This window comes from Amphiprion ocellaris, chromosome 11, assembly GCF_022539595.1.
Source record: "Amphiprion ocellaris isolate individual 3 ecotype Okinawa chromosome 11, ASM2253959v1, whole genome shotgun sequence".
Taxonomy (NCBI): Eukaryota; Metazoa; Chordata; class Actinopteri; family Pomacentridae; genus Amphiprion; species Amphiprion ocellaris.
In genome coordinates this window covers 13,256,601-13,281,767 of record NC_072776.1, presented here as the reverse complement: position 1 = coordinate 13,281,767, position 25,167 = coordinate 13,256,601, and the positions used below count along the sequence as shown (strand labels likewise).

The window sequence follows — 25,167 nt, the reverse complement described above, 5'->3', positions numbered from 1 at the left end:
AAAAAATAAACTTTCACAGACGTTGGTTTTTAAATAGAAGAAGAAAAACACGAGCAATAATAGTTATCTGTAGGTTGACTGTTCACAGTCCAATGCAGTCATTCTAACCATTTTGAAACAGCCCATTTTATTTCACTCAAATTTCACCCAAGTTGGCTGAAAAAGAAGCATTAGAGACTAGAAGCTTTTTGCAAATGGACTCCAAACAATATATGTTGTTGAGTTTTATGGTGTACAGACACTGTTCAAAAGTACTAAGCCGTCAAGGTCAAGTGTTTCAGCACTAATGGTTGCCGTGTTTCCCCACAGATGATTCATTGTATGGAATGCTCTACAGTCCATTGTAAATACTATGTATCTGGCTGTCAGCCTAGTGATAAAGACACATGCGATGAAATTACAGCCCCCAGACATACTTTCATTCTGGCCAGAACACTTTGCTCCAAATTATACACTCTAATTTATATTTCTACTATCCCTTTCAAAAAAAAAGACAAAAAATTTCAAATGCAATCTTACTTCACACTTGCAAGTTCAGCATCCTTCTTTCTAAATTTTGCATTTTTTTTTTTTTTAGGCATAATAAAAAGTGTAGACCATTGCAAATAAAATAGCTTATTTCATCCAGTATGATGAAAATAGGGCAAAATTGAACTCATTTTGGGAAATTATGTGTCTTTAGTCTCATTTTTAGCTTGCACTTTTTAAAGGATTTTGGGTTTCTATGGTGACACTCACAGTCTTTACCAGCAGCCTTTGTGTTGCTGCAGTTATAGAAACAATTCCAGCCCACTCACACAACCTTTCATCTCAGATTTTGAGGGAAATGATTCAAAAATAGAGAAAAATGAAATGAATGGAGGATTAGACTGTTTTAAAAAAAATATGTATGTCAAATTTTAACATGCTATCCTCCAGCAACACCCAGCCTCACATTCTCACAACAGTTTGAATTTGGAGGCTACTGTGGGGCTTTTGTGCACTTTTTTTCAAGCCAGCATAGAATTTTAAACCAAATTAATTCTATGAACGTATCTAATTTAAGATAGTCCCTTTTAATATTTTCTTTGAATAAAAATGGCATTGATCTTGTGCGTCTGTGTTTGTGTTACTGTGTCTGGTCAGAACAAGTGTCGGCGCGGATTGTGCAGGAAGTGACGGCAGAGGCAGTGGCAGTACTGAAGGGAGAACAGGAAACTCAAAGGCTGCCATCAGGTGAGACACACATATCAGCACAGTTGTATTGTACAAGTACTGCACTGTAGTAGCCGTGGAGAAATTATATCTCCTGTTCAGTGGTCCTTACCAGCTGGCACTGGGTGAGGGGCCGAGTACATCCTGGACAGGCCCATTCATTGTGCTGTCCAGGGACTGCCCACCTGATGTTTAGGAGTCAATCTCATTACGTCACACACACAAAAGTTGTTGCTGTTTTTCATTATTTTGTCATAATACAGCATATGTACGGAGTAAACAGTCACATCAAATTCACACAGTCGAGACAGAGAAGAGACAATGTTATTGTGCAGCTAGGATCTAGGCTGGCTGCTGAAAGAAAGAGTTAACATCATGCTGGGAAAAGCAGAATGTGTTGTGGAAGTTCGGTTGTCTTCGTGTATCTTCAGCTAAATGCTATAAGTATGTTTTTATGACATGCTTTAAAATGTGAAAAAACTAAAAAAAATAATATTTTAAGCTAGGGTACCAAAAAATACTGTAAAATATTGGGAAGCAATCATTTCATGAAAGTACAATAATTTCTTTCAATCAAAATCTATTTTCCCATCTTTTGGGGCTTTTTAGTGTTTCATGAATGATATTTACATATGAAAGAACTAGGCGATAGTAATTGCCAGTGCATATATAGATATATATGCCGATCAGACATAACATTGTGACCAAATGGACCAAATGGACTCCACTAGACCCGTGAAGGTGTGCTGTGGTATCTGGCACCAAGATGTTAGCAACAGATCCTTTACTTCCTGTATGAAATGAGGCCTCCATGGATCTGACTTGTTTGTCCAGCACATCCCGCAGATGCTCGATTGCATTGAGATTTCAGGAATTTGAAGGCCAAGTCAACACCTCAAACTTGTTGTTGTGCTCCTCAAACCATTCCTCAACCATTTTTGCTTTGTGACACAGTGCATTATCCTACTGAAAGAGGCCACATCCCCTGGAGCCTTTTCCAGCTGACTTCGGCAGGGACAGGTCACCATTCTATCACAGGGCTACACAAAGAGACAAACAGTCACACTCACATTCACAACTATGGACAATTTAGATTCACCAATTAACCTCAGCATGTGTTTGGACTGTGGGTGGAAGCTGGAGTACCTGGAGAAAATTCACACATGTACAGGAAGAACATGCAAACTCCACAGAGAAAGATCCCGGGAAAGCAGGGACGCAAACCGGGGATCTTCTAGCTGCAAGGCAAAAGTGCCACCAAGCCACTGTGCAGCCCAGAAAAAAAGGAAATATTTGAAAAATTATGACAAAAATTATGACAAATGTAACCTAACAGTATGTTCTTCAAAAATAAAAAGTTTGATGGTCATTCAAAGTTATAAATTTTTATTGCTGATCCTGCAACCATCGATATCTAAAAGCTGCCTCTTTCATATTTAGATGTCACTGAAGTGAAGGTATGGAAAGAGTTAGCAGCAGAGTGTAGGAAGGAAGTCTGTATGTTTGTTTTTGACATATATGACATATACATTTTTTTCTAGTTTTGTAACTGTACCAATATTTTTTTATATTCCAAAAATACAGCAAAAAAATTCTGAATACAAAGTAAAAATTCTGTTAAATTGTTGATTTTTCTTAAAGAATGGCTGTTTCCCCTTCATTCAGTCTTAATGCTAACTGGCTTCTCCAGCTACATACAGTATTTACCAAACGTTAGAGTGGTGATGACCCTGTCATCTAGCTCTCAGCATAAACATGAATAAATGTATTTTCCAAAAAGTATTAAACTACTCATTTGCTGTTCTTGAGGGCTTCATGTTAGAACACACAAAAAATTCAGCTAAATTGCAGATTTTCCTAACAGTGTCAGTGCTGGTCTTACCTTTACTGTACTTGTATCGCTCTCAGTTTTATGTTGATGAATCGCAGCACATGCTTGATGTCTTTTACATTGTGTGATTTATATACTGTGTCCTCCTCTTCCTTCTGTCTCCCTTTTGTAGTCGAAGACACCACCAATTTGCCTCCCTCTCCTCCCCCATCACCTGCTGCCGAACACTTTGGTCCTCTGGAGCAAGGTAGGCCGAGAGTAGTGTATATACAAGACTATGTCTGTAAAGGACGAGAGTGTGGTTTCGTTCTCTCTCCTCGCTGTAGCTTCTCTTTTACTGGAGTTTTGGCTTCACCAGCACATTGGAGAGCTGCTGGTGTGTGTCAGTACTAGGAGTACCCCCTCCTCTGGGGACATGCCCCGCCTCCAGGGGAGAAACCACACATCCATACCCGTTTCAGAGACCTACCAGAGTTGCTAAAATCAGGAACATATTCACCTTTTTCTGTCATCTTTCCTCTGAAATCCTACTACCTCGTCCTCATCGAACACCTGGAACAGATACAATTAGAACCTTCATCGCCATCACCATTTATCTTGAAAGAAAGACGCACTCACATGCATGATATGTTTTACCAAGTGCACTCTTTTTATCATCCTCTTCTTCCATTCCACTTTCTAACCTCTGCACCTCGCTGTCTTCCAACACACTAATATGACAGCCAATTTTAGGTAACCCTCCAACTTCTTGTTGTTTGTCGTTTTGGTTGAATTATGTCTTAAGTTTGCATGTGTGATCATGGTGTTGTGTTTGTCGTCATTGTCTGCTGTTTGTTCTTGTATTTGTTTGGCTGTGGCTATAGGGAAGAATTTTAGTTCAAAAAATGTTGCACATCGCTTCCTGCAAGGTAAAGCCACAGGATCAGAAAGAGTGAAGCCTTATAATGAAAGTAAGGCAGTAAAAAATTGGCTAATATAATGAAGGCACTTTGAATGGTCCAAATCTAATCTAAATGCGTAACATGAGTGTGTTAGTTTACATTCTGATGTAGAAGGTTATGAATGCCATTATCATAAATAACTTAAAATACCTAATTTAGATTTTTATATAACTAAAGTCTAAAAATAATTTTTCTTCAAATGCTTTCCCAGTTGTCCCGGTTGGTAATTTGTCTTGGTAGTAGAGGTTGAACAGTGGCAAAGAGGTTTAGTCGTCTGGGCTGTTGTTGTATTTGTTTGTCTGTAGTTTCTGGAAGGCTTAGTCACCTCAGGATCGTAAAGACGCTTCTCTGAATAATATTTCAAGATCAAATTCTGATCTTTGGAGGGCATGGGAGTGTTTAGTTCCAAAATGCTGATCAGATGGTGTCTTTGACTGGGTGCAGTGTTTTATTGGCTGGCAAGACACACACATACAAACCTGACTAACAACTACTGCTACCTAAGTATTTTAACTGTTGCTGTAACTGTTTGCTTTTAATGTTGTATGTCTCTTCTTTAGCTTTTGTCATTTGTACTTGAAACCAAAATCTTTCTCAAATTATGCAATTTGCTCCTTTTGTTGGTCTCAGAGTATGGCTGGCCCCCAAAGCTTTGTTACCTTTGATTTGCTCGTCACTGTCTACTTGTCTCTGTCCTGTGTGTGTTATGTCTCTCCTGCTCTTAAATAAGCCTTGTCTCCTTCTTGCATTCCCCTCTCTGGTGAATCTTTTTTGTTTTTTGTTGCTGTTCAAATTTGTCTCTTTTTCAGTTAAGTTTTCTCCTCATGCCCCAACCCCTTTTTTACTGCAAAAAATGTCCATCTTAAAAAAGTCACTTATGGATTCAAAGAACATTGTAATCACTTATTTCCCAAAACTTCAAGGACCACAGCTGACTCCATTTGGATTATTGATTTAGAATGATCTTCAATTCAAGCTAGTGTCCATAATTTACAACTGAGGAGCTAAGCCAAAAAAGAGAAAATGATCATAAATTATTCCAGTGATCTTCCTGAAATATTTACTGGTTAAGATACTATACTTCCATGACACTTGACACTTTCTGCTTCTAATTTTCTATTTTCTGTGCAGTTTAATTCACACTTTCAACTGATGCCAAAGGACGAAAAGAAAAATAATCCCTTAATGTTCAAAGTATATATAAATGTGGTGCATTTTGACTGGTTTTGAAAATATTTTTTTAAACTGACATTTTAAAATTTTGAGTTTACAGAAATCAAAAACACAATAAATGAAAAATGAATGCAAATGTTTTGTACTGTTAGTGTTTTGACATGAAATCAAAAAGAATCAAAACAAGATAGAAGGACTCAGTGCTAGATTGTTTGTTAAATCACCTTTAAGATGGTCATTCTTTGGTATGTTCTCCATTTTTTGAAATATTTTTTTCCTTTGTTTTTCTTTAGTTTTTCTTCCCTCTTCCTCACTCTCTCTCTTTCAGTCTGTGTCCAGATTTCCCTGCAGTTCTTCTCCTTGTGTCTGTCTTGTTTGTAGATGTAGGGGATGAGGAGGAGGCGGGCCCTCTCCGCCGCTTCCAAAATTCTCGGGAGAGGTGCAAGTTCCTCGCCCCCTCCATCTCAGTTTCCGTGCCCGAGGACGACCCCTACCACTCCGACGAGGAGTACTATGAGCACCCATTGTTCAGCCCAGAGTGGACGCACTCGGGCTCTCGCCCCACAGGGCAGGCCGTGGCCTTTAGACAGATTGAAGGTGAACCACGCATGGTTCCTCTTTGCCATTTCCCCACCTTACCATCTCCTCTCCTTTTCTTTCCTCTCCTTCTGTGATTTGACCTCCTAATCCTTCCATCCCTCCCTTCTTTCGTCCTTCCGTTTCTCCGTCCGTCAGTCCGTCTCTTCGTCTCTTCGTCTGTCTTTGTGTGCGTTTGTGTGTCTTTGTGATGTATGTTCACTCAAAATTTAACAATATATTTATTTAACAGTCACATTTTGTTTTATTTTGTTTATTTTACCCAAAGCCATTGCTACCTGTGGTTGCCATGCCGTTGACCTAATACGTAGCAATGATGTCTCTAAAATCCGGCGTTTTTTTGTGAGTCACTCAGTGGACATTCTCATCAGTAAGACCACATGGCCTGCAAGGTTGACTTTTGAGACATGACCTAAGGTCCATGGCTTTCATAACTGTCTCAGAGACACTGTGCATAACCTCTATGCACAGAAACTTCTCTATGCCAATCATCTCTCAGAGTTGTATTTTGGTTCATTCCTCGAGACCCCTCGTTCCTTTAACCCTGCTGTACTATGTCAGACCCTCTACACTCATTCGTACCCACTCTTACACTCTCGCTGTGGCAACAAGGAAGACTTTCAGCTCCAACACATACACCCGCATCACTAGTTCAACAATCTAGGCCATGTCCCAACAATTCCACTCACCTGGAGTGTTTTTTTTAGAGTCATCAGTAATTAAGTCATTGAAATGCATTTAAGAAAATATACACAATCTAAAATCTCCCTTTTTAGCATATTAGAATTATCATGTGAAGTATTCACTGCAAGATTGTAGAACATTATTTCCATCACAGTTTTCAGGTTTTCTTGAGCATAAGATTAAGATGGAGGTCCATCTTAGTCTTCCCCCTTCACTGAGAAAGTATAAAGATTAAAAATCTAACCTTGGAAGCCTAAAATCCCAATCCTTTGATGTACAAAACATATGAAACCTCTGGATTAGACTCCTAACCCACTCTGAGTGCAGGAGTCATGTGGTATAATAACTCAGTTTGAGCTATTATGGTTTTTGAAAGTGTTAGTCTAGCATGAAGCTTAATTTTCATTAGAAAATGGATGAAAACACTCTTAAGAAACATGTTTCAAAAGTTACTGCTTGTGAAACATTGTGTGTTAAATCCTTCATAAATCAGTGCAATATTGCACAATGCCTATAATGTAATAAATTGGCTATTTTATTTTCTCTTTTTTTTTTTTACACGTTTATTTGCTCGTAACCATTATTATTTACATAATGAGTAGTATCGTGAGACGACAATCGTGATGGATCTCTGGCTGATTTAGTTTTTGTAACTGTTCTCAGACTGAACTCCTTCTCTAAGCTAACAATGTAAGTAATAGCTAGTTAGCCATGTTACATGCCAGTATTTAACCATTTGAAAAATAGACAGTGTTCACAGAAACTGTTTGAGATATTTCACCATTAGAGTCCTATTTTCTTTTTTTAATTCTAACAAAAAGTAGTATGTCAAGCTATTTATTCAACCAGTTGTAATAGTTTAGTTATAGAGCTAGTAATGTAAAACTGTAAAAACAATGATTTATTACTTGAAATCGTGAGAGCCCTTTCCATTTTGTGGCTATTTTATATAACTTTGCTTCCCTACTCCCCTCCCCTGATGCCCTTGGCCTTTATACAACCATCCAGGCTAAAAGATTTTGTTGTGCTCAGAAGTACAACATACAGAATGTTTCTTTAAAACTCTGTCTTTTTCAAAAACTTACTGTATGTTGTTACAGTTTAACTCCTCTTATAATTAACTGCCCATCAGCATGTTCAAGCTAGATGAACACAATTATGAGCATTGATAGACCTAAGAATATTCCAAAGATATATTGATCTATTTCTAAATGGCATTATCTATGCTTTTAAAACTCTGAACATGCAATTTTACCATTTTATTTTTCCTTCAGCTGCTTTACAGTTGTTAAAATTGTCTTTTTCCTCACCGACTGACAGCATAGACCCGGTCCAGTGTTTCATAAATCAATATGATGTTTAAACTAGCAAAAACTGGACAAGGTTTGGGTGCACAGCATAACCACTGGTGAATCATTTCTTGTTATGAGGTTGAATGTCTGTATTGATAAAAGCTGTACACCCCACATTGACCATTATACAGTTTAAAATCCAACCCAATGCAATATCAGGAATCATAGGCACTTATTTTACTGTACTGCAGCTCCTCAAAGTGACCCTTTCTAATGACCCTGGGCACTTGGTAGAGATTGGAACAAAAGGGTCTCATAGTAGCACAATTTTAGACCATGTCGTTTTTTCATTTTCTTTAAACAGCCGCAGCCATCAGTGATAGTAGGTCAGTCTGGGTTTCAGGTTTGTTTGGTGCAAGAGAAATAGAGGAGTGGAAATAATTACATTTTTAAATTTTATTTTCCAATATAATAATTTCATAAGGATTCTTAATTGTGCAGTAAATAATTCTAAATTTTAAAAAAAATCTTATGCATGCCTTGAACCAGTGTATATTTATAGTTTCCTTACATACTGGGTACATTGAGCACCTGCAGCAGAAATGTATGATTAAAAAACACTCACAGAATGAAAAGTAAATCACATATCGACACCCCTTACTGTATGTGCAATGTACCCATATGCGTGAACAGACAAACACTTTAGGCCATCTTTTCCTAGAGCTGAAAGTGTCCCATCACAAGTTGTGTTCTCACATAACCCAAGTCTGTGTTGCCTGTAGTCTTAATGTGTCCCCCTTTCACCCTGTTTTTGAGAAGAAGAGACCATGGAGGCTCTTACAGCTGAATACGAGGAGGAGGTGGAAGAGGAGGAGGAGAGTGCAGAGGCACCAGAATCCGAGGCAGCTCTTGATGAGCAGCAGTGGAGTGGGGAAGAGCCCGAGCTGGACAGCCCCCAGGCTGACTCCTTAGAGCAGGCAGAGGCCATAGACGAGGCCCAGGATCTTGACCTGGAGCCGGCCGAGGCAGCTAGTGCTGCTGCAGAGAGCTCTATGGACAGAGAGGAGGAGGAGGAGGAGGAGGAAGCAGAGGGTGAGGAGAGCCCTGAGACAGGTGTGTCCTGCCCTCTGCTCTCCCTGCCTGCATGCTACTGCATTGTCCACTGTATAAGAACGCAAGGAAGCGTACAACATAAGCATTTTAATTCAAATGGAATGGCAAGTAATCCTCCCTGCGCTCTGCTGTGGCTGCAAGGCAACACAGGCTTGTTGGTGAAAAAAGCCACATTGTTTTACCTTAACCTGGTTTTATTGTGTGTTATCTTCGCTTGTATTTTCATTTACTTGCTGTGGTTTTCGGGGCCGGCCGTTTCGTATTGGTATGATGAAGTGACGCTAACAGTGCTTTTTTAATTTATTTTTTATTTTTTTGAAACCGTCTATAAGCTTACAAGTTTCTCGTTATGTTTACACATTGCTTGGTGCTGGTATGCCAGTGCTACGCACTTGTATTCATGAATCATACTTACTAAACATACATTGCACTTCTTAATATCAGTGCAGAGTTTGCAGAAGATTTTGTGTTGGCTGTCTCATGTTCAGTGTGGTACAGTTGTCTGTTGAAACATATCTCATCAAATGCATTACTTTATTGGCAAAATTCCAACTCATTTGTTTTTCTTTGGTTTACTTTTGTCACCTGTAGCTGGTGAAAGTATGGCATTTCTTTGTCATTCAACAGCAAGGTTCTTCTATATATGTGCTAATAATCTGTCATTGACATAGTGAAATTTGAGCACCATTATGCTTGATTTGATCTTAATGAAACTATTTGAATATTAACAGCTAACTGGGAAAAAAACCAAAAAGTTTCATTACAAAGAATGACAGAAATGCTATTTATTTTTGTATCTGATATTTTGAAGAACCGCATGGATATCCCCTCCATCTGTTACTGCTTATTTCCCATAAATCAGCATCACAGTTGCCTCATGCCGGCTTTCCGTCACACACCATCCCATGTTCTCATCCATCTGTGACGTGGTGGACACCATAATCTCGCCGTACTTCTTCAGTGATGGCCGTATCATTGTGCTGTAAGTTTCTGAGGAGAGCTTTGCCTGTTTCTGTGATAGCTTTCCCAGTCCCTAGCTCAGTAAATATCTCATTTGCGGCATGCTAAAGCAATATTGTTCTGTCGTGATCAAAACAGCCAACTTACAGATATCCTTTCAGCTTTAAAGATGGACTCAGACAAGCAAGACAGTGGGTCCATGAGCCCAGACAGCATTGGATCGGAGAAACGCCCAGAGGAGTTTTTTGAGCCACAGATCCAAGGGTTTTTTGCTGGTGAACGAGTTGTACCAGAGAGCCCCACCATGGATATGCCATCCTTTGTACCTCCAGATGTTCGAAACCAAGCCAAAGAACCCGTAAGGTCACTCACACTTCAGCCTACATATGGTGAGCCGATCACCGTGTCTGAGAAACAGCCATCAGTGGAGGTGGTGGAGTTCAGCAGCATTGGTGCTGCTTCTGACTTCTCTTCAATGGGAGTCAAAGTCCAGGGTGGAGACTCAACAAGAGACGCAAGCGACAGGTCTGGCATGTCAGCATATTTTGAAACGTCAGCCATGGAAGTTGATGAAGGTCCCCACAGTAAGGGTGAGGGTTATTATGAACTGAGCAGATCTGGCGAGCAGAAGATTACAGTCGATTCTGGGTCTCAGGATATCAGCTACAGCACACTAGCTGAAGTTCAGGATAAACCTGAAACTACAAAAAGTACGACAGAAGACACTAGTGTGTTTACAGTTCCTGACAGAAGTAATGACTGCAGACTTTCCCCGGGAAAACTCGCCTTAGAACAGAGGAGTTACTCACTTAACATCACCATTGGAGCAATGGATCAGAGTGGGCAAGGCAGACCTAGGAACTTTTCTCCACTAGCCACAGATATCATGTCCTATACTAGTGGAAGTCTAGATGAGTCAGCAGACTACCTTCCAGTTACTACACCTTCTGTGGATAAGCCTCCGTCTTTCCCACCCCTGATCCTGGAGACTGCAGCTTCCATCACATCAGATTCTTCATCCCCTCCAAGGACCACTGAACTACCTTCAAAGTCAAGCCCTGAACCAGAGTCTCCAGAGTCACCTCAGCTCCCAAAGAGCAACTATAAAAACGGCACAGTGATGGCGCAAGACTTACCTGAGATGCTAGACCTTGCTGGTACCCGTTCCAGACTGGCATCAGAAAACACTGACCCAGAAATCACCAGGAGAAAGTCAATTCAAGCTGATTTTTCTCCCTTTGCTGATGACCCACTGGCCAGTCTAATATCAGGGGAACAGAGTCCTGGACCTAGAAAGAGTGACAGCCAGATGGAAGAGATGGGCTATTGTGTGTTCAGTGAATATTCAGGGCCCATGCCATCCCCTGCAGATGTGTTCAGCCCTACAGACACTGCCACACAAGTCTTCACTCCCTCTGTCCTGGAGGAGAAAGTGGCTGAGCAGGCAAGGAAATTAGCAGTCAGAGATACATCTGTGGAGGACAAGATCCAGCCATCAGAAGTTGCTGATGAAGCTGAAGAGAAAGAGCAAAAGCAAGAAGAAAGAAAAGATTCTGTGGAAGAAAAAGGCAAAGATGTTGTAGATGATCAGCCTGTTAAGATTGTAAGTGAGACACCACTGATTCAGCCAAGTGAGACTTTTGTGACACCAACTGTCACTGTGACTCTAGAAGAAGGTGGAAGGTCAGGCAGTGAGACAGAGCGACAAGCCAGCGGTGAAGGCTCGGCATCAGAAACTGAGATTGCTGACTATGAGAGGCAGATCCGCAAATTGGAGATGGAGGACAGGCCTCTCAGTTTGGAGGAGGAGCGAGAACTGCAGGAGCTCCGAGAGAAGGTGAAACTGGTGCACCAGGAAGCCTATGAGGAAGTGGATGCAGAAGATGTGTACCAGCTGACTGGTGTGGCCAAGGACCGAATTGCCAGGCCTGTCAAAACTTCACCTGCTTCATCAGTGGAGAGTAACATCGATGATGACAAACTGCTCTCTCCGGTGCTCTCACCTTCCAAACTGAAACAAAGAGAAGTATATGGTTCCCCCAAAAGAGTTCCATCACCAGTGTTAGGAATAAACAAAGAGGAGAAAGAGGAGGCAGAAAGAAAAAAGAGGGAAGAGCAAGAGAAGGAAGCAGCTGAGAAGAAAATGAAAGAAGAAGAAGAAAGGAAAATCAGGGAAGAGGCAGAAAAGAAAGAAAGGGAAATGAAAGAGAGAGAAGAACAGGAAAGGAGAGAGAAAGAAGAAAGAGAAAAAGAAGAAGCAGAGAGGATATTGAAGGAAGAAAAAGAAAGGTTGGAGAAAGAACAGAAAGAGCAGGAAATGAGAGAGAGACTGGAGAAAGAGAAAAAAGAAAAAGAGGAGAGGGAGATAAAAGAAAAGGAAGAGAAAGAGAAGAAAGAAAAAGAAGAGAGAGAAAGGAAGGAGAAAGAAGAGAGGGAAAGGAAAGAAAGAGAAGAAAGGGAAAGACTAGAGCAAGAGGAGAGAGAAAGGAAAGAAATAGAAGAGAAAGAAAGAATAGAGCAAGAGTTAAGAGAGAAGGAAGAGAGAGAAAAGCTTGAAAGGCAACTGAAAGAGAAGGAAGAGCTTGAGAAATTGGCTGAGATGGACAAAAAGGTTGCAGACAAGCCTGAAGAAAAAGAAGATATAAAACCTGCTGAGACGGAGGCTGAAAACCTGAAACAAACGGCTGAGGAAGACGTGTTAAAGAAAGCAGAAGCTGGGGCAGAGGTGACGAAGGAGATTCCAGAGACTCGCGCTGCCATCGAATCAGTGGTGACAGTTGAAGATGATTTTATCACTGTGGTCCAGACCATCGATGAAGCTGAGGAACCGGGGCACAGCGTTCGTTTCTCAGGTCCACCTGAGGCTGAACCCCTTTGCGTTGCTTCCCGTAAAGAAGACGAAGAGGAGGAGGAGGAGGAAGAGGAGGAGTCTGTTGAGCTGGCCCAGGAAGCAGACATGGAGCCCGCCAGTCTAGAGGAGGTGGGTGATGTTCCTGAAACCCCAGCCTCCCCCGAGAGGGAGGCTCAGACCATAGAAACAGAAGGACCGACAGAAAGCTACGATCGAGATGAAACCACAATGGACGACTCCATCCTTGACAGCTCCTGGGTTGACACACAAGGTGAGATTTCGTCTGTCTTTTTAAAAAATAAATGTTTGTTTTTTATGTTTTTTCCCTGCTCTGGTTCAAATACACAAACTGACTGCTGTTTTTCATGCCCTGTCTTGCCACACTACAGATGATGATAAGAGCATGGCAACAGAGCAGATTGAGCCTTTGCCCAAGGTGCCTAGTCCAGTCAGAAAGCCTGCTGTGGTCCAGAACAAGCAGACGCAACAGTGGAAGACAGAGAAACAGGAAAAGCCTGTTAAACCCAAGACCAAGGGTGGCCGGCCTAAAGGACGAATCTCCACACCCGAACGCAAACCTGTCCGCAAAGAACCTGTCTACATCCCCAGAGAGGAAATCAAGAAGAAAAAAGGTTTTAATATGCATTCATGTTATGGTTTAACCCCCATACTAGCAAATAATGTCTATATCTATATCTATATCTTTATCTATATTCGTATCAAAAGTCTGACGGTGATTTAAGATATGATAGCACATTTTCTTGTATTACAATCACCAGAGTAACATAAATGGACACGTTCTATACAGAATAAAAAAAACAAAACATTTGCACAGCCTTATGCAAGGATTGTTTACGTAGTTATAGTCACCAATTGCATATATGTGAGAGAATGGGGGTATAACTACACATCAGTCATCTGTTTTTTGTATACTTATGCATATTTTTGACATAGAGCAACAAATAACCCTGCTTATTGTCGCATCCCTCTGTTTTTGTCAACGACCTTGTTTCTTCTGATAATGTAGCTGTGATACGGAAGACTGAGCTTACCAAAAAAATGGAGACTCAGAGTCAGTCCCCATCCAAGAGAAGTGCGATGAAACCAGCAGTCCGCCAGACCCGACCCATCCATCACCACTCCTGCCCCAGAAGGAGACCCACAGGTGACACATTGCCTTGGTCTGTCAAACAACTGGTGCTTTCTGCAGGAAAGTCAGCAGAGCATCAGTTCCACACTACATCTTTTACCTGCAGTGTCAGCCTCCATTTAGTTTTGGCATTCATTTCGTTTCTTTGGTTGCCATTCTTTTGTTTTTTTTGTCATGTATGTTTCGTTGTATTTGACCACAATAAAATTTGTCTCATAAATGTTTCATTTGACATCATTTAACTTATTGTTTGCTTTGTGTTTTTTTGTTTTTGTTTTTGCAAATTCTCTCTAAGAGCACTGTTTTACTGATGTCCTCTCTTTGAAAATGTGTTTATATATGTATTCAGACAAGTGCTTGCATAAATATCTGTCACTACAGCATGGTCAGCAGAAAAAGATTTTCAGCTGATATTAATTTACTCTTCAAATGCATTGTTCCATGCCAATACCATTTTGTAGCAAAATGGTTTTATGTGCTTTGTGAGAAATTGCTGTTCTGCTGATTTGTCACATTAATAGACTCATCTTTTACGTAATTGCCCAGCATTTTTTAAAGCTGTCTTTAATAACCACAGGCAAGTTTTTATGCTCCACAAAAACTGTAAATTGCCTGACCTGTTTGGCCTTTTTACAAATTACATAGGTTCTCTCATCCTATGGTTGCCTAGCAACTAGTAATCCTTGGTTTTGTGCTGTGGACGTGGTACTACACAGGCTCTGTAACGCTGCTCTGTCCCAGAGGCAGTTTGCACTTCATTTTCCCCTGACGAACTGAATTCTGTGTCGCCGATGATGAAAGCTCAGTATACTGCTGCATTGCCCCAGTTAGATTATTTTCCAGGGTTGCCTTACGTAATACAAAATCCCCCATTCTGTGTGATATCTTGCCAAACCTTTGCAGAACAGAGCTCTCAAGGGGGGAAACAACCAGCTCCCACAGAACACTGAGTTTGTCATTTAGCTTACCATGCCAGTTTTGGGAATACAAAGTTTGATGTCTGCATTTTTACAATGCTGTAATGATAACCACATATCCTCACAAGGATATGAATATGATGATAACTGTCCAAATCTCACAGGCTCTCGCTTCTCCTCCTTCAGAGCATGAAGGTTAACACATGTATTTCGTCTGAGTACTTTGATTTGCCTTAAAGTCTGTTTCTGTCTCTGTCCCTCAGAGGCCCCACCAGACGGTCGTCAGCCTCTCAGTGTTGCCAGACAGTCTCGCGACAGAGCATCGGTGAGTATACTCAACCAGCCCAACAATGACATGACCTCTGGAACCAGTCAGAGAAATGTCAAATGAAGGCTTTACTGGCAAACAGCCTGAATCGCCAATTAGAGGCAAATAAACGTCAATCAGTACAAAATGACACTGAAAGCAAATTGAAACTTTCTTCAAACAGAAAAGACCAATTTCAGTGAGGTCTGCTGCCTCTGCTTTCTGGTTTGACAGATTTGAAACTTGTATCTCTGGCTATTAATATGGATCTGTGAATACACAACTTGGCTTGTATATGTGTAGAGCACACACTCAAACAGTGAATAACACATTACATACAGTTTAAGGAAGTGCCCTCTCCCTCTGCTCATTAATGGCATTAACGACACTGCACTATGTTCCGTATTAACACAGCTGCTGTTTTTCCTTTGTGCTTTATGGAAAGAAAACATTCGTGTTGGTTGCATTTTGCTTTTTGTGAAATGTTTAATGGGTTTTTGCACAACTAGTGAAGACAGATCCATTTGGAGGGTTTATTGTACTGTACTGAGTGGGTGCTGCATCACCCTGTGACATTTCTCCAGCGGCTGTGGTCGTGACTCCATTTTACTCCTCCACCATGGTAATGACAGATATTGTGACTAAAATAACACAGTTTCTGCGTTTCTTAAATGTCATGTCATTACAGCATACTGTAAGTGTCTTCTAATTCACTCACTTTGTTCTGTCATGTAACCTGTTGCTGTTGCATGAGCACGGTGAGCAGTATTCTCACAAATTTAGATTTTGTTTTGCTTCTTATTATCATCTTCACAAAGAATGTGCATGAATGGCTGTTTTGATTAGTTTCAATTAAATGGGACACACACAACATGTGGTGTTAATATTTAATTTGCCATCCCAACAAGCAGACATGAGTGCACTGATAATGCATGATAAATCATTGTTATTTTCACCATCATTTTGTCTCTGTGTTCTTTATTTTGGTGCCATGCTACCCACCCGCTGGGCCTCTTTCTTGTACCATCTCAGTGCCATGCCCATTGTTTGACACTTACAAAGATCCCCACCTCCATATCCAGAGAGGCTGTCTCATTAGATAAATCTCGTCCGTCCTCAGCAGAGCCTCGAGGCTCGCCACAATTACAGAGACTTATAGCCAAGGTAGGTGGATGGTAGGGTGGAACTGTTGCAGCACAAGCTCTAGAAATTACAGAAAAACATGACTATGATTTGTTTAAAAATGTCCGTAATTTTTATAGTTTCAGATCTAATTAAAAAATAAAAAAGTCACAGGCTAACATCTGCTTCACTGGCCTGAGGATCTACTTCTTTATATGTCCTCCAACAGGATGGTGGATCACGAAGCCCAGACAAGAGGACCTCTCTGCCACGACACGCCTCCATCCTGACTCGCCGTCCGTACCATGACCACGAAGAGAGTTCCACATCTATCACTAGCTCCGGCTCCACAGCTCCCCGCAGACCCACATGTAGGCTTCATGTCCTCACTAGTAGAATTTAGATGACTTTAAGTAGACTTAAACATAAATCAAACTCTTGGTTTCTAGTAAGAGAAAAACACTGAATAAACCAGCAGATCTCTGTGAAATGCTTTTTCCAGTGCTGACCAGTTGTGTATTGCTTAATAATATAACAAGCCGGGAGATTAAACAGCACTTCCGGAGTTGTACTGTATGTTCATGAGGGTTATTTTAAGAAGATCCAGCTGTAGTGTGACAATAAGAGATGTACTCATCTGTAGAAAAAAAACGTTACGGAAATCTATATTCTTCCGTCATATTATTTTATCCGACTAGCTTAATAAATTGTACTGTATCTTGCTTCACTCATTCTGTACTAATCAGATAAGCTTATGTTTTCATCTTTCACTCTCTTTCTTTCAGTATCTCTGTGTACCAGTGTTTTTTTATTGATGCGTAATTTGCTCGAGTACACATTCAGAATGCAAGGCATTTGTACTGAAGAGTGCAAAAAGACCATTAGCCATTCCCACAACTCACCCTTGTTCTCCTTCTCTCTGTCATTTAATTCTGAAACTTTCATCTCTTTTTCATTTCTGCAGCATTTCGCACTGAGATGAGGGCAGAGCATAGGACAGGACGAGCCCCTAGTATGACAGGTAGAAGGGATTTTCAAAACCTCTGTCGTGGCAACAAAAACATTTTTACTACAGGGCTGTTGCAACAGATTGTGTTAGTCTGTACATGTCTACTTGAAAACTGGTACCTGGGTGGATGTGAGTAAATTTCAAAAGGACACTTGAAATAGTGATGCAACACATCCAGTTCTTGTTATAGACTGTTAAAATAGTTTTATGCAACAACAGGGATTAAAGTTCTTCCTCACCTCCAGTTCCGGTTCTCATCCGTATGTACTTCCCCACCAGTTACAGAGTCGGTGCGCTCCCGTTCGGCTCGCAGTGGCCACTCCACCCCCCGCACCCCTGGCTCCACAGCCATCACCCCAGGAACCCCTCCCAGCTACTCGTCATCTTCAAGGACCCCCGGGACCCCACGCTCCCTCAGTTTGATTTCCCAGGAGAGGAAGGTGGCCGTGGTCCGCACCCCACCTAAGTCGCCCGCAACCACACCCAAGCAGCTCCGAATCATCAACCAGCCACTGCCTGACTTCAAAAATGTCAAGTCTAAGATCGGCTCCACAGAGAATATCAAGTATCAGCCCAAAGGAGGACAGGTAGCACACTCTTCTCATACAACCCCCCCACAAAAAATCCTAAAGCTTCTGTCAAAGTGCTTGCTGCTTGCTCCTATTTCCACTGCTTTTCATATTTTTTTTCCTGTGTGTCTTTTCCTGACACAGCAATGGAAACTGCCATAGATTTATTTTTGTTAGTACAGGTAACGTATAGAAAATGAAACTGTCTCCGCTTCTTGTAGGTTCATACATATGAACCTACAAGAAACACACAAGGAAGCTTTGAGATTACTTCCTGCCACACTACCTCGATTCTGAATTTAGCTCATAAAGCAGCAGCAAAGGGTTCAATGACAGGAAAGAGAAGCTGAGACAGACAATAACCTTTTTCTTTTTATTCATTTTTACAAAGTATATAGTAGAAAAATCTGTAGAATACCATTTACTATTGGCACACAGCAAGGCCCACTGTAACAGCACAGGTCCAACTGTTTTCTAAAGTGTGCTTTTGTCTAACATCATCTTTTTCTTCTGCCTTGTAATGCTTATTTTCTGTAGCCTTTCTTTCTCCCACCTTTGTCCCTTACATACCTCTGTCCGTTACTAGGCATTTAATTATCCTGCTGGCCCACCACTTTGAAAGAAAGTGAGATAAGAAATAATGGTGTTTTATTGGTGAAAAAACTGTAATACTGGCACACAATTCATGTCTCACAGAATATGCATTAATTTAAGCTTCGAAAAATGATTTTTGCACCATTTTTCTTAACTTGCTATGCATAGTTTGGTTGAGCTTTCCCAGACCTGAAAGCCCTGTGAAAATTTATATGAAAGACTTACCTAGAACCTCTTTGAAGCCATATTGCTGATACTAACATTGATTTAAATAACATGGATCACCACCACCCAGCTGTTCAGTTCTTTACATTTAGCTGCTTTCAGTCCATTGTATGGTTGACTACTTCTGGTGTTCCAGTATGAAACTATAGTGCAGGCAGCAGTTGCAGCGGCAGCAATTGAGCTCTCTCACATGATGACAGGCTTTCTGCCTTGAGTGAACTGTTAGAGAGACGCCTCATGAACAAGCAAAGGGAACAGTCACTGTAACACAAAAAGAAATATTTTTCAGGAATTGGGGAACCGAACCGCTACTAAAAGCTGACAAAACATCAGACGTGCATTTGTCAGATGACAAAAAAAGTGGATTTCTATCTGTCTGTGTAGCTCTGTGTTTGATGAGTGAGCACAGTTAGCAGTTTAGCGGTTTTCATATGCACTATATGCCGGCATTAGGCACAGTATATCAGAGCTCTGTTGCTGTGAGTTTTATATGGACTCCCTGCTGCCTGATGGTCAAAGACTGCATAAAGAAGCTTCAGCATCATTCAGATAAAACACCCCAACGTATCAGTGTTCCAACTGTGTCACAATTCTAAAGAAACATGGTTATCCTGCTCCAAAACATAGCAATTGTGCAGCCTCAGATCTCAATAAATAGAAACTTTGACATCTCAGTAAGTGTCAGAACCGAACGTGGTATTCTTCCCTTGAGTTTTCCTCCTGACTCTGTGGAGTAAGGACAGCAATTCAGCCAACATAAATCTGCATCTCAAATCGTGTTTTCCGTTCCTGGGCAGAATCTGCATTAACAGGGTGTCTGGGAGTATATACCCTACAGTTTGACAAATATCTTGTTCCAGCATGAGCCTGAAACGAAGAGGCAGCGCTGCAACAGGAAGCATAGTGATGAAAACAGCAGTGTGTCTGTAGCCATCAGCTCTTACAAGCCTCCACTGATGACCTGATTAGGAATCTAAGCGTTTGGCTGGCATCTTTATGACTTGCCAGGTCTCTGAGCAGCTCTGTGCAGTCAGCCACAAAATAGGGTGGGATCATGTTCCAAACGCTGGCCTGTCATCTGCAGGAGAAACAGGCAGACTACAGTTTCTCTGTTTGTTTGCATGTGTGTTTATGTGTCAAGAGAGGCACGCTGGGTCATAATAAGTCACAGATTTATATTAATTCTGGCAACCTTGATCCTAACTTCTACAGTGAATCTCTTATAGAGGAGGTGTGTAGAGCAGAAAATACTTTGCAGCTTGTGGGAATTTTCTATTTTTTTTTTTTGTCATTTTATATTTTGAATGTCAATTTGGGGTGTTACGCAGCTAAAAGTCACCTAATGCAGTGTGAGCATTTGTGCGAGGTTGCCTTGACAGCAGGTAATCCAGTGCTCCCCACCAATCCTTTCAGCACTGGATGGGATTTTAGCTGCAGTCTCGTGGATAGTGAAGTGGTTGGTCAATATTTGAGGGGGAGATTTTGGTCCACTGTGCTTCTGTTTGCTTGTGTGTAGCTGTGAACACGTCACACTTTTGTGAATCTGCTATCTGTGTACACTGTAGGGATTACACAGCAGTTTATTAAAACATTCTTTTGCTTTTAATTGAAATCCTATCCTTAAAGGGAGGAATTCTGCTTGTTGTGGACCCAAAAGGTGTTACTTGTCATCACGGATGTGTCTTTCACTTAAAGCCATGACACCTCAGGAAAGATTGCGTTGTCTTTGAAATCTGTATTATTGATGCAGACGAACGCAGTGCAGGGGTACCACTCTGTGCCCTATGTTGAAAGAGCTATCTATCTTCAAAGGTTGGGCTAAAACTTGTTAGTTAACACAAAGTTGAAAGTAGCATCCACTGTACACTACCACTCAAATAATTGCATTAGTAGCTTTGATAATGAAAATGTATTAACAACATTCATACATTTACAATTATACAATCACAAGTGCATTGTGGTTAATATAATTAGACTGTCGTTTTTGATGTGTCATCATGCCCCTGTGTATGTGCGTGTGTGTTTGTGTGTGTGCATGTGACGTGAGGTGAGGTGACTGTCTCAGGAGAGTGATTGGTCTGATTCACCAACTCCTGCACGGCCACAAGCTGCCCGATTCAAACTTAAAATTTAATCTTCCTCTTAAGGCAGTGGCTTTATGCTCTGATGATGGGATGACTGAGGGGATTTAGAGGCATAATATGTTTTAGGAGAATCAGTAAGAAGTGTCTTGACAAACACTTTGCCTAAATGTTGCTATTTCCGTCTCTTAAGTGGATTTAACGGTAGCACCTCAAAGGGGAATGCATTATTACTGAATATCATTTAAAGGACAAAAATAGAAATGTAATAAAAAGAGTTCTGGCAGTAGAATCCAATATAATATGTATAAGAGGTTCTGTTGAATTTAAACATATGTTGTGAGTGATCCCTTATCGGAACACTGCACTTTATGACACTGTAATAGTAGAAATTAGACACACAGGATCATTTTAGTTCCAGACTGACTAGTTTAGATTCACCAAGTCATGCTAAGCTTAAAAGGATGCGTTAATTAAGTTCATGGTGTCTGTATAACACAAACGTTTTTCATTTTTCTTTCAACAATACCTGATAACAGAAATAACCGGTTCAGTTCTAACATGTCACAGTGTTTCTGCGGCCCCATTTTTACGTGAAAATCACACAAGAGTTACACATAAAGTGCAAATAACAGTTTTCACATGACAGTGATAAACTCCTCTGACCTGTAGTAGTTCTTAGCAGCTCCAAAGTCCATGTAGTGCTACTGTAAGCACCATATAGTGAGCCTCCCGTAGCCCACAGCAAGCCCCCCACCCAGCCACTGACCTGTCCACTGACTGTCCTCTTAGAAACACAAGGACCAAAATAGGCCAACAGAGGCCAAACGCAGGGCCTCTTTGATCTGGAAGTCAGTGCTGCGCTTCATCTCCGTTACTCTGTGTCTGTCGGCGGCACACAGTGTGACCTGGACCCAAGACCTGCTGGTATACTTTAACACTGTTAATTATAGCACCATGCTTTTCAAACTTTGTTTTTGTTTTTTATATTAAGCCCTGAAAGCATGTGTCAGTGGATTAATTTTATAGGAAGTCTGCCATGTGAAGTTTTACTCAACTCATATGTTGATACTTTTGAAAAGGCCATTAATGACTGATTCAATTTACATTCAGATTAGGCCTTCAAGCAAAAGTACATGGAAGCTCTTTTGTAACCCATTAATAATTCTGTTGCTACAGACGTTTGTCTTTTGATTGATGATTTTAAACACTAAATTAAGTCCAGCCTACAGAGCAGCAGCAGAAGCTGTTTGTCCAGCTATTGTAGGAATAAGTCATGTTGAGATCAAGCAAGTCAGAACTTCAGCTCTTACTTTGTAGATAAGATGTTGCCTGAATATTTAGTGCTGTACATCTTTGACTTAAAGAGGTTCTTCTGTAAATATAGCAGTCATTGAATGGAGACTGCAAATGTTGAAGCAAATGCAATGTACTTGGCATTAAAGGCAATTAAGACTGGTTTCACAATTCTCTTTTTATTAATTTAAGTACATGGAGACATTATAATTAAAATGTATTTAATGTCCTTATAATAGTATTTTTTTATTCAGCTAGTTTATCAACTATTCATAAATATGTTGTTTAATTTTTAACTTAAATGTGTATCATATTTATTTTAATGGCACACTCCAGGATTCAGTTTTTCTGCTTTGTTTATCAACTTAGCCATGATGGAAATACAGTAATCATTACTTGTAGATTGCTTTTTTCCCACTGAATTCACTTGAATGTCCAACAAGGGTTGTTAAAAAATAAAAAAAATCATTTAATGTACGCCACAGTACTTTAATACACAGATTTTAAAGAGAAGGGCCCTTTCCCCGTGATGACAACTACTTTTTTTTTTTTGTTGTTGTTGATCAGATTATCTGATTTCAATTTATATCCCTCTACATTCAGTTTTGGGAACTTACAGTAATACAAAAAAAAAAACAAAACAAGGAAAGTCAATCTTTTTTCTTTTGATGTAATGCTAATGATTTATTACCAATCATGGCAGTGTGTGATAACGTGTGTGTATATACCATATATACAGAAATTTGATAAACTGTAGATGATGGATGATTGAGTATTTTTTTAAACGTCAGTATCACATTTACAGAAAATAAGCTGTGCATATGCTCAGTGTCTCCCATGCTCACTAAAGCAGTCAATTTATCAGTACACTCTTCATCAGTATCCTTTAGTCTGACAGGCTAATCTTGGTAAACTATATTGTGATAAGCTGCCATGCAAGCGGTCCATATATCTCTGTATTTCTCCATAGATTCATATTTTAAACAAGAAGCTGGACTTCAGTCACTCACTGTCAAAATGCAGCTCCAAGGACAATCTGAAGCAGTCTCCCCGTGGGGCCAATGTATGTACCCTGCTGCCTTTACCCTCCTTGATTAAGGGGATGGGTGAAGGCCACATTTAATTATAGTTAGTCTGTCTGAAGCATTTCCCCTGCATATTTTCCTTAAAGTCCTATCTTATCATGTGCTATGTGCTGCTTTATGTTGTGCTGTTGAAGACTAGTTATATGGCTAGGTTAATGATGTGGTATTGTAGTACTCTAGTTTGTACTTTACCACGTCTTCTTACTGCAGTTTGAATTTCACACTTAAATTTTTCTATGATTTGTCTCCCGTTCCCCTTTTATATATCGGAATAAAAAACTTCATTACTTTCAAAGCTCAGTAAAATTTTATATTAACCTTCTGAACCTCAAGCAGTTTCTGGACATTTGTTGCACGTCTTGCATTTTTTTAGTTAGCGTGGGTTTATTTTCCCCTGCAATGCGAATCCTGCACCTTAATGGAAACAGAAAACAGTCTTCTGTGCAGGATGACGAAGTTATAATGCAATAAGTCATAAAAAGAAAAGAAAACAAAGTTGATTTTTTGATTACAAAATTACAGAAATATATATTTTAAAAATAAAATCATCATGTACAATTTATCCAAGTGCCCAACATGGTGGTGTTACTGGAAAAAAGACAACTCTACATACTATAATTATTTGCTATTTGCATTTTTATTTGTTTCCATCCTTGTCTAATGTCTGCTCTGTGTAAACACGTACTGCAGTTCAGCCTAGTTCCTAAATAAGTGGTTTAGATTAAGCTTAAATTTAGTTAAGCTTTGTCATGCACATACAGCATGATTAGTTCAATCCCTGTTTGAAAATTCTTCCTGTTCTTATGGTTTTAACATGTGATAAATGTGGTAATTTTGGCATTTTTTTAAACACCAGTGCGTTTTAAATCCAGCAGCAGGTTTTGGGATTCAGAGGGTTAATGGCAGACCTGTACTCAAGTGAACACAGCAATGGTCTGTGATCTTTGGATTTTACTCAGTTTCCTGCTGTCAGAGCAGCACCATAAACCCCTAAATTACTCAGCTGTCAGACATGAAGGTGACCTGATGGTAAAATTCAGCTAGATGGACATAGCCATGTGCTGCTCAATGCCTGCCATGATAAAATGTCCTTTAGAAAGTAATTTTAGGTCCCGCCAGCTTCGTCTGCCAAGTGTAGCTTGACTTCTTGTCAGAGGGGTTTTTAAAGAAGAAAAAAATGTCCTTATAAAATTCCATGTCAGTGTCATCATTCATTTTAGTTAGTTTTTCATTTAATCCTGTACAGTTGTATGTATTAGATTTAGCCCAGTGTCTGGTGCTTATTTTGTCTTGTCTTGACAGACTAGTAACAAGTCTACCACTGAGTTAAATGAGTTTTTTACCTTCTCTCGAAATGTCTCTGATTTCCATTTTCACAAGTGGTTTGAGTTTGTTTCATGTACTTGATTTTTCCTAGATGTAAGTCTGTACAAGTAATTCTCAAGGCAAAGTGCAATTTGGTTTGCTCTCCCCTGCTTGTTCATTTTTTTCTACCTTCTAGTCTGTGTATAAAATGCTTGTTTCCATTATAAAGTGTGTCCCACAATTCAAGGCAACGTGAGATTGCATGGGTCACAAGCTATGCTGCAGGTGTGTTGATCACATTCTGTGAAGGTAAATGTGTGAATCATCTGCTCTTGTGGTTTATTTACTGTGATGCGCTGCCATCAGGTTGGGGTCAAAAGAAAAATGAAAAGTCATTTTTAAGTAAGGACCAATGATAAAACATCAACCATTATTAAATATTGCAAGGACAATTAGTTTTCCTTTAGAGAATGAAGAAATTGTTGGTTTTATTTCTAATTTCCAGCATTGCATTAGCAGCACTGGGGAAAATTTTTATTGTCCTTTTATTGGTCTTGGGGGTTGTTTAATGAGACAGATTTTTATTCAACAGCACTAGTTGAAGAAAAAGCAACAGCATAAACATTGTACTTGCTGGGACTGAATGCACACACAGTAAATCTTTTGCATATTCCTATGCTGGAATTAATGCAAAGCAGTATTTTTGGTCAGTTCACGCTGTATTGAAGAAAACAATATGCACTTCAGGGCTCACATACCTGATAGTCTCTCCTGTTTTCTCTTCTCATGCAAAAATATGTGGATTATGTTTGTGCTATGTCTTTTTCTATCTGGTGTTAGTTCCCATTGCTTTTAATGTGCTGCCAGGTAA

General features: G+C 40.1%; 1 protein-coding gene across 18 annotated transcripts in view; it reads left to right on the top strand.

Moving 5' to 3' along the window:
* map2 (microtubule-associated protein 2) overlaps window positions 1–25,167 on the top strand; it is a 105,253-nt gene that overhangs the window by 70,681 nt on the left and 9,405 nt on the right. For 9 of the 18 annotated variants that reach the window (XM_055015450.1, XM_055015449.1, XM_055015452.1 and 6 more), the window contains 13 exons: window positions 1,126–1,215; window positions 3,198–3,272; window positions 5,521–5,736; window positions 8,532–8,825; window positions 9,947–12,907; window positions 13,026–13,268; window positions 13,664–13,801; window positions 14,967–15,028; window positions 16,043–16,174; window positions 16,362–16,503; window positions 17,097–17,153; window positions 17,421–17,728; window positions 22,877–22,969. In XM_055015450.1, coding sequence (XP_054871425.1) covers window positions 1,126–1,215; window positions 3,198–3,272; window positions 5,521–5,736; window positions 8,532–8,825; window positions 9,947–12,907; window positions 13,026–13,268; window positions 13,664–13,801; window positions 14,967–15,028; window positions 16,043–16,174; window positions 16,362–16,503; window positions 17,097–17,153; window positions 17,421–17,728; window positions 22,877–22,969 — 4,811 coding nt within the window. Of the gene's footprint in view, window positions 1–1,125; window positions 1,216–3,197; window positions 3,273–5,520; window positions 5,737–8,531; window positions 8,826–8,854; window positions 9,808–9,946; window positions 12,908–13,025; window positions 13,269–13,663; window positions 13,802–14,966; window positions 15,029–16,042; window positions 16,175–16,361; window positions 16,504–17,096; window positions 17,154–17,420; window positions 17,729–22,876; window positions 22,970–25,167 lie in introns of those variants that run through there. The other 9 variants (XM_055015455.1, XM_055015458.1, XM_055015454.1 and 6 more) reach the window with 7 other exon arrangements.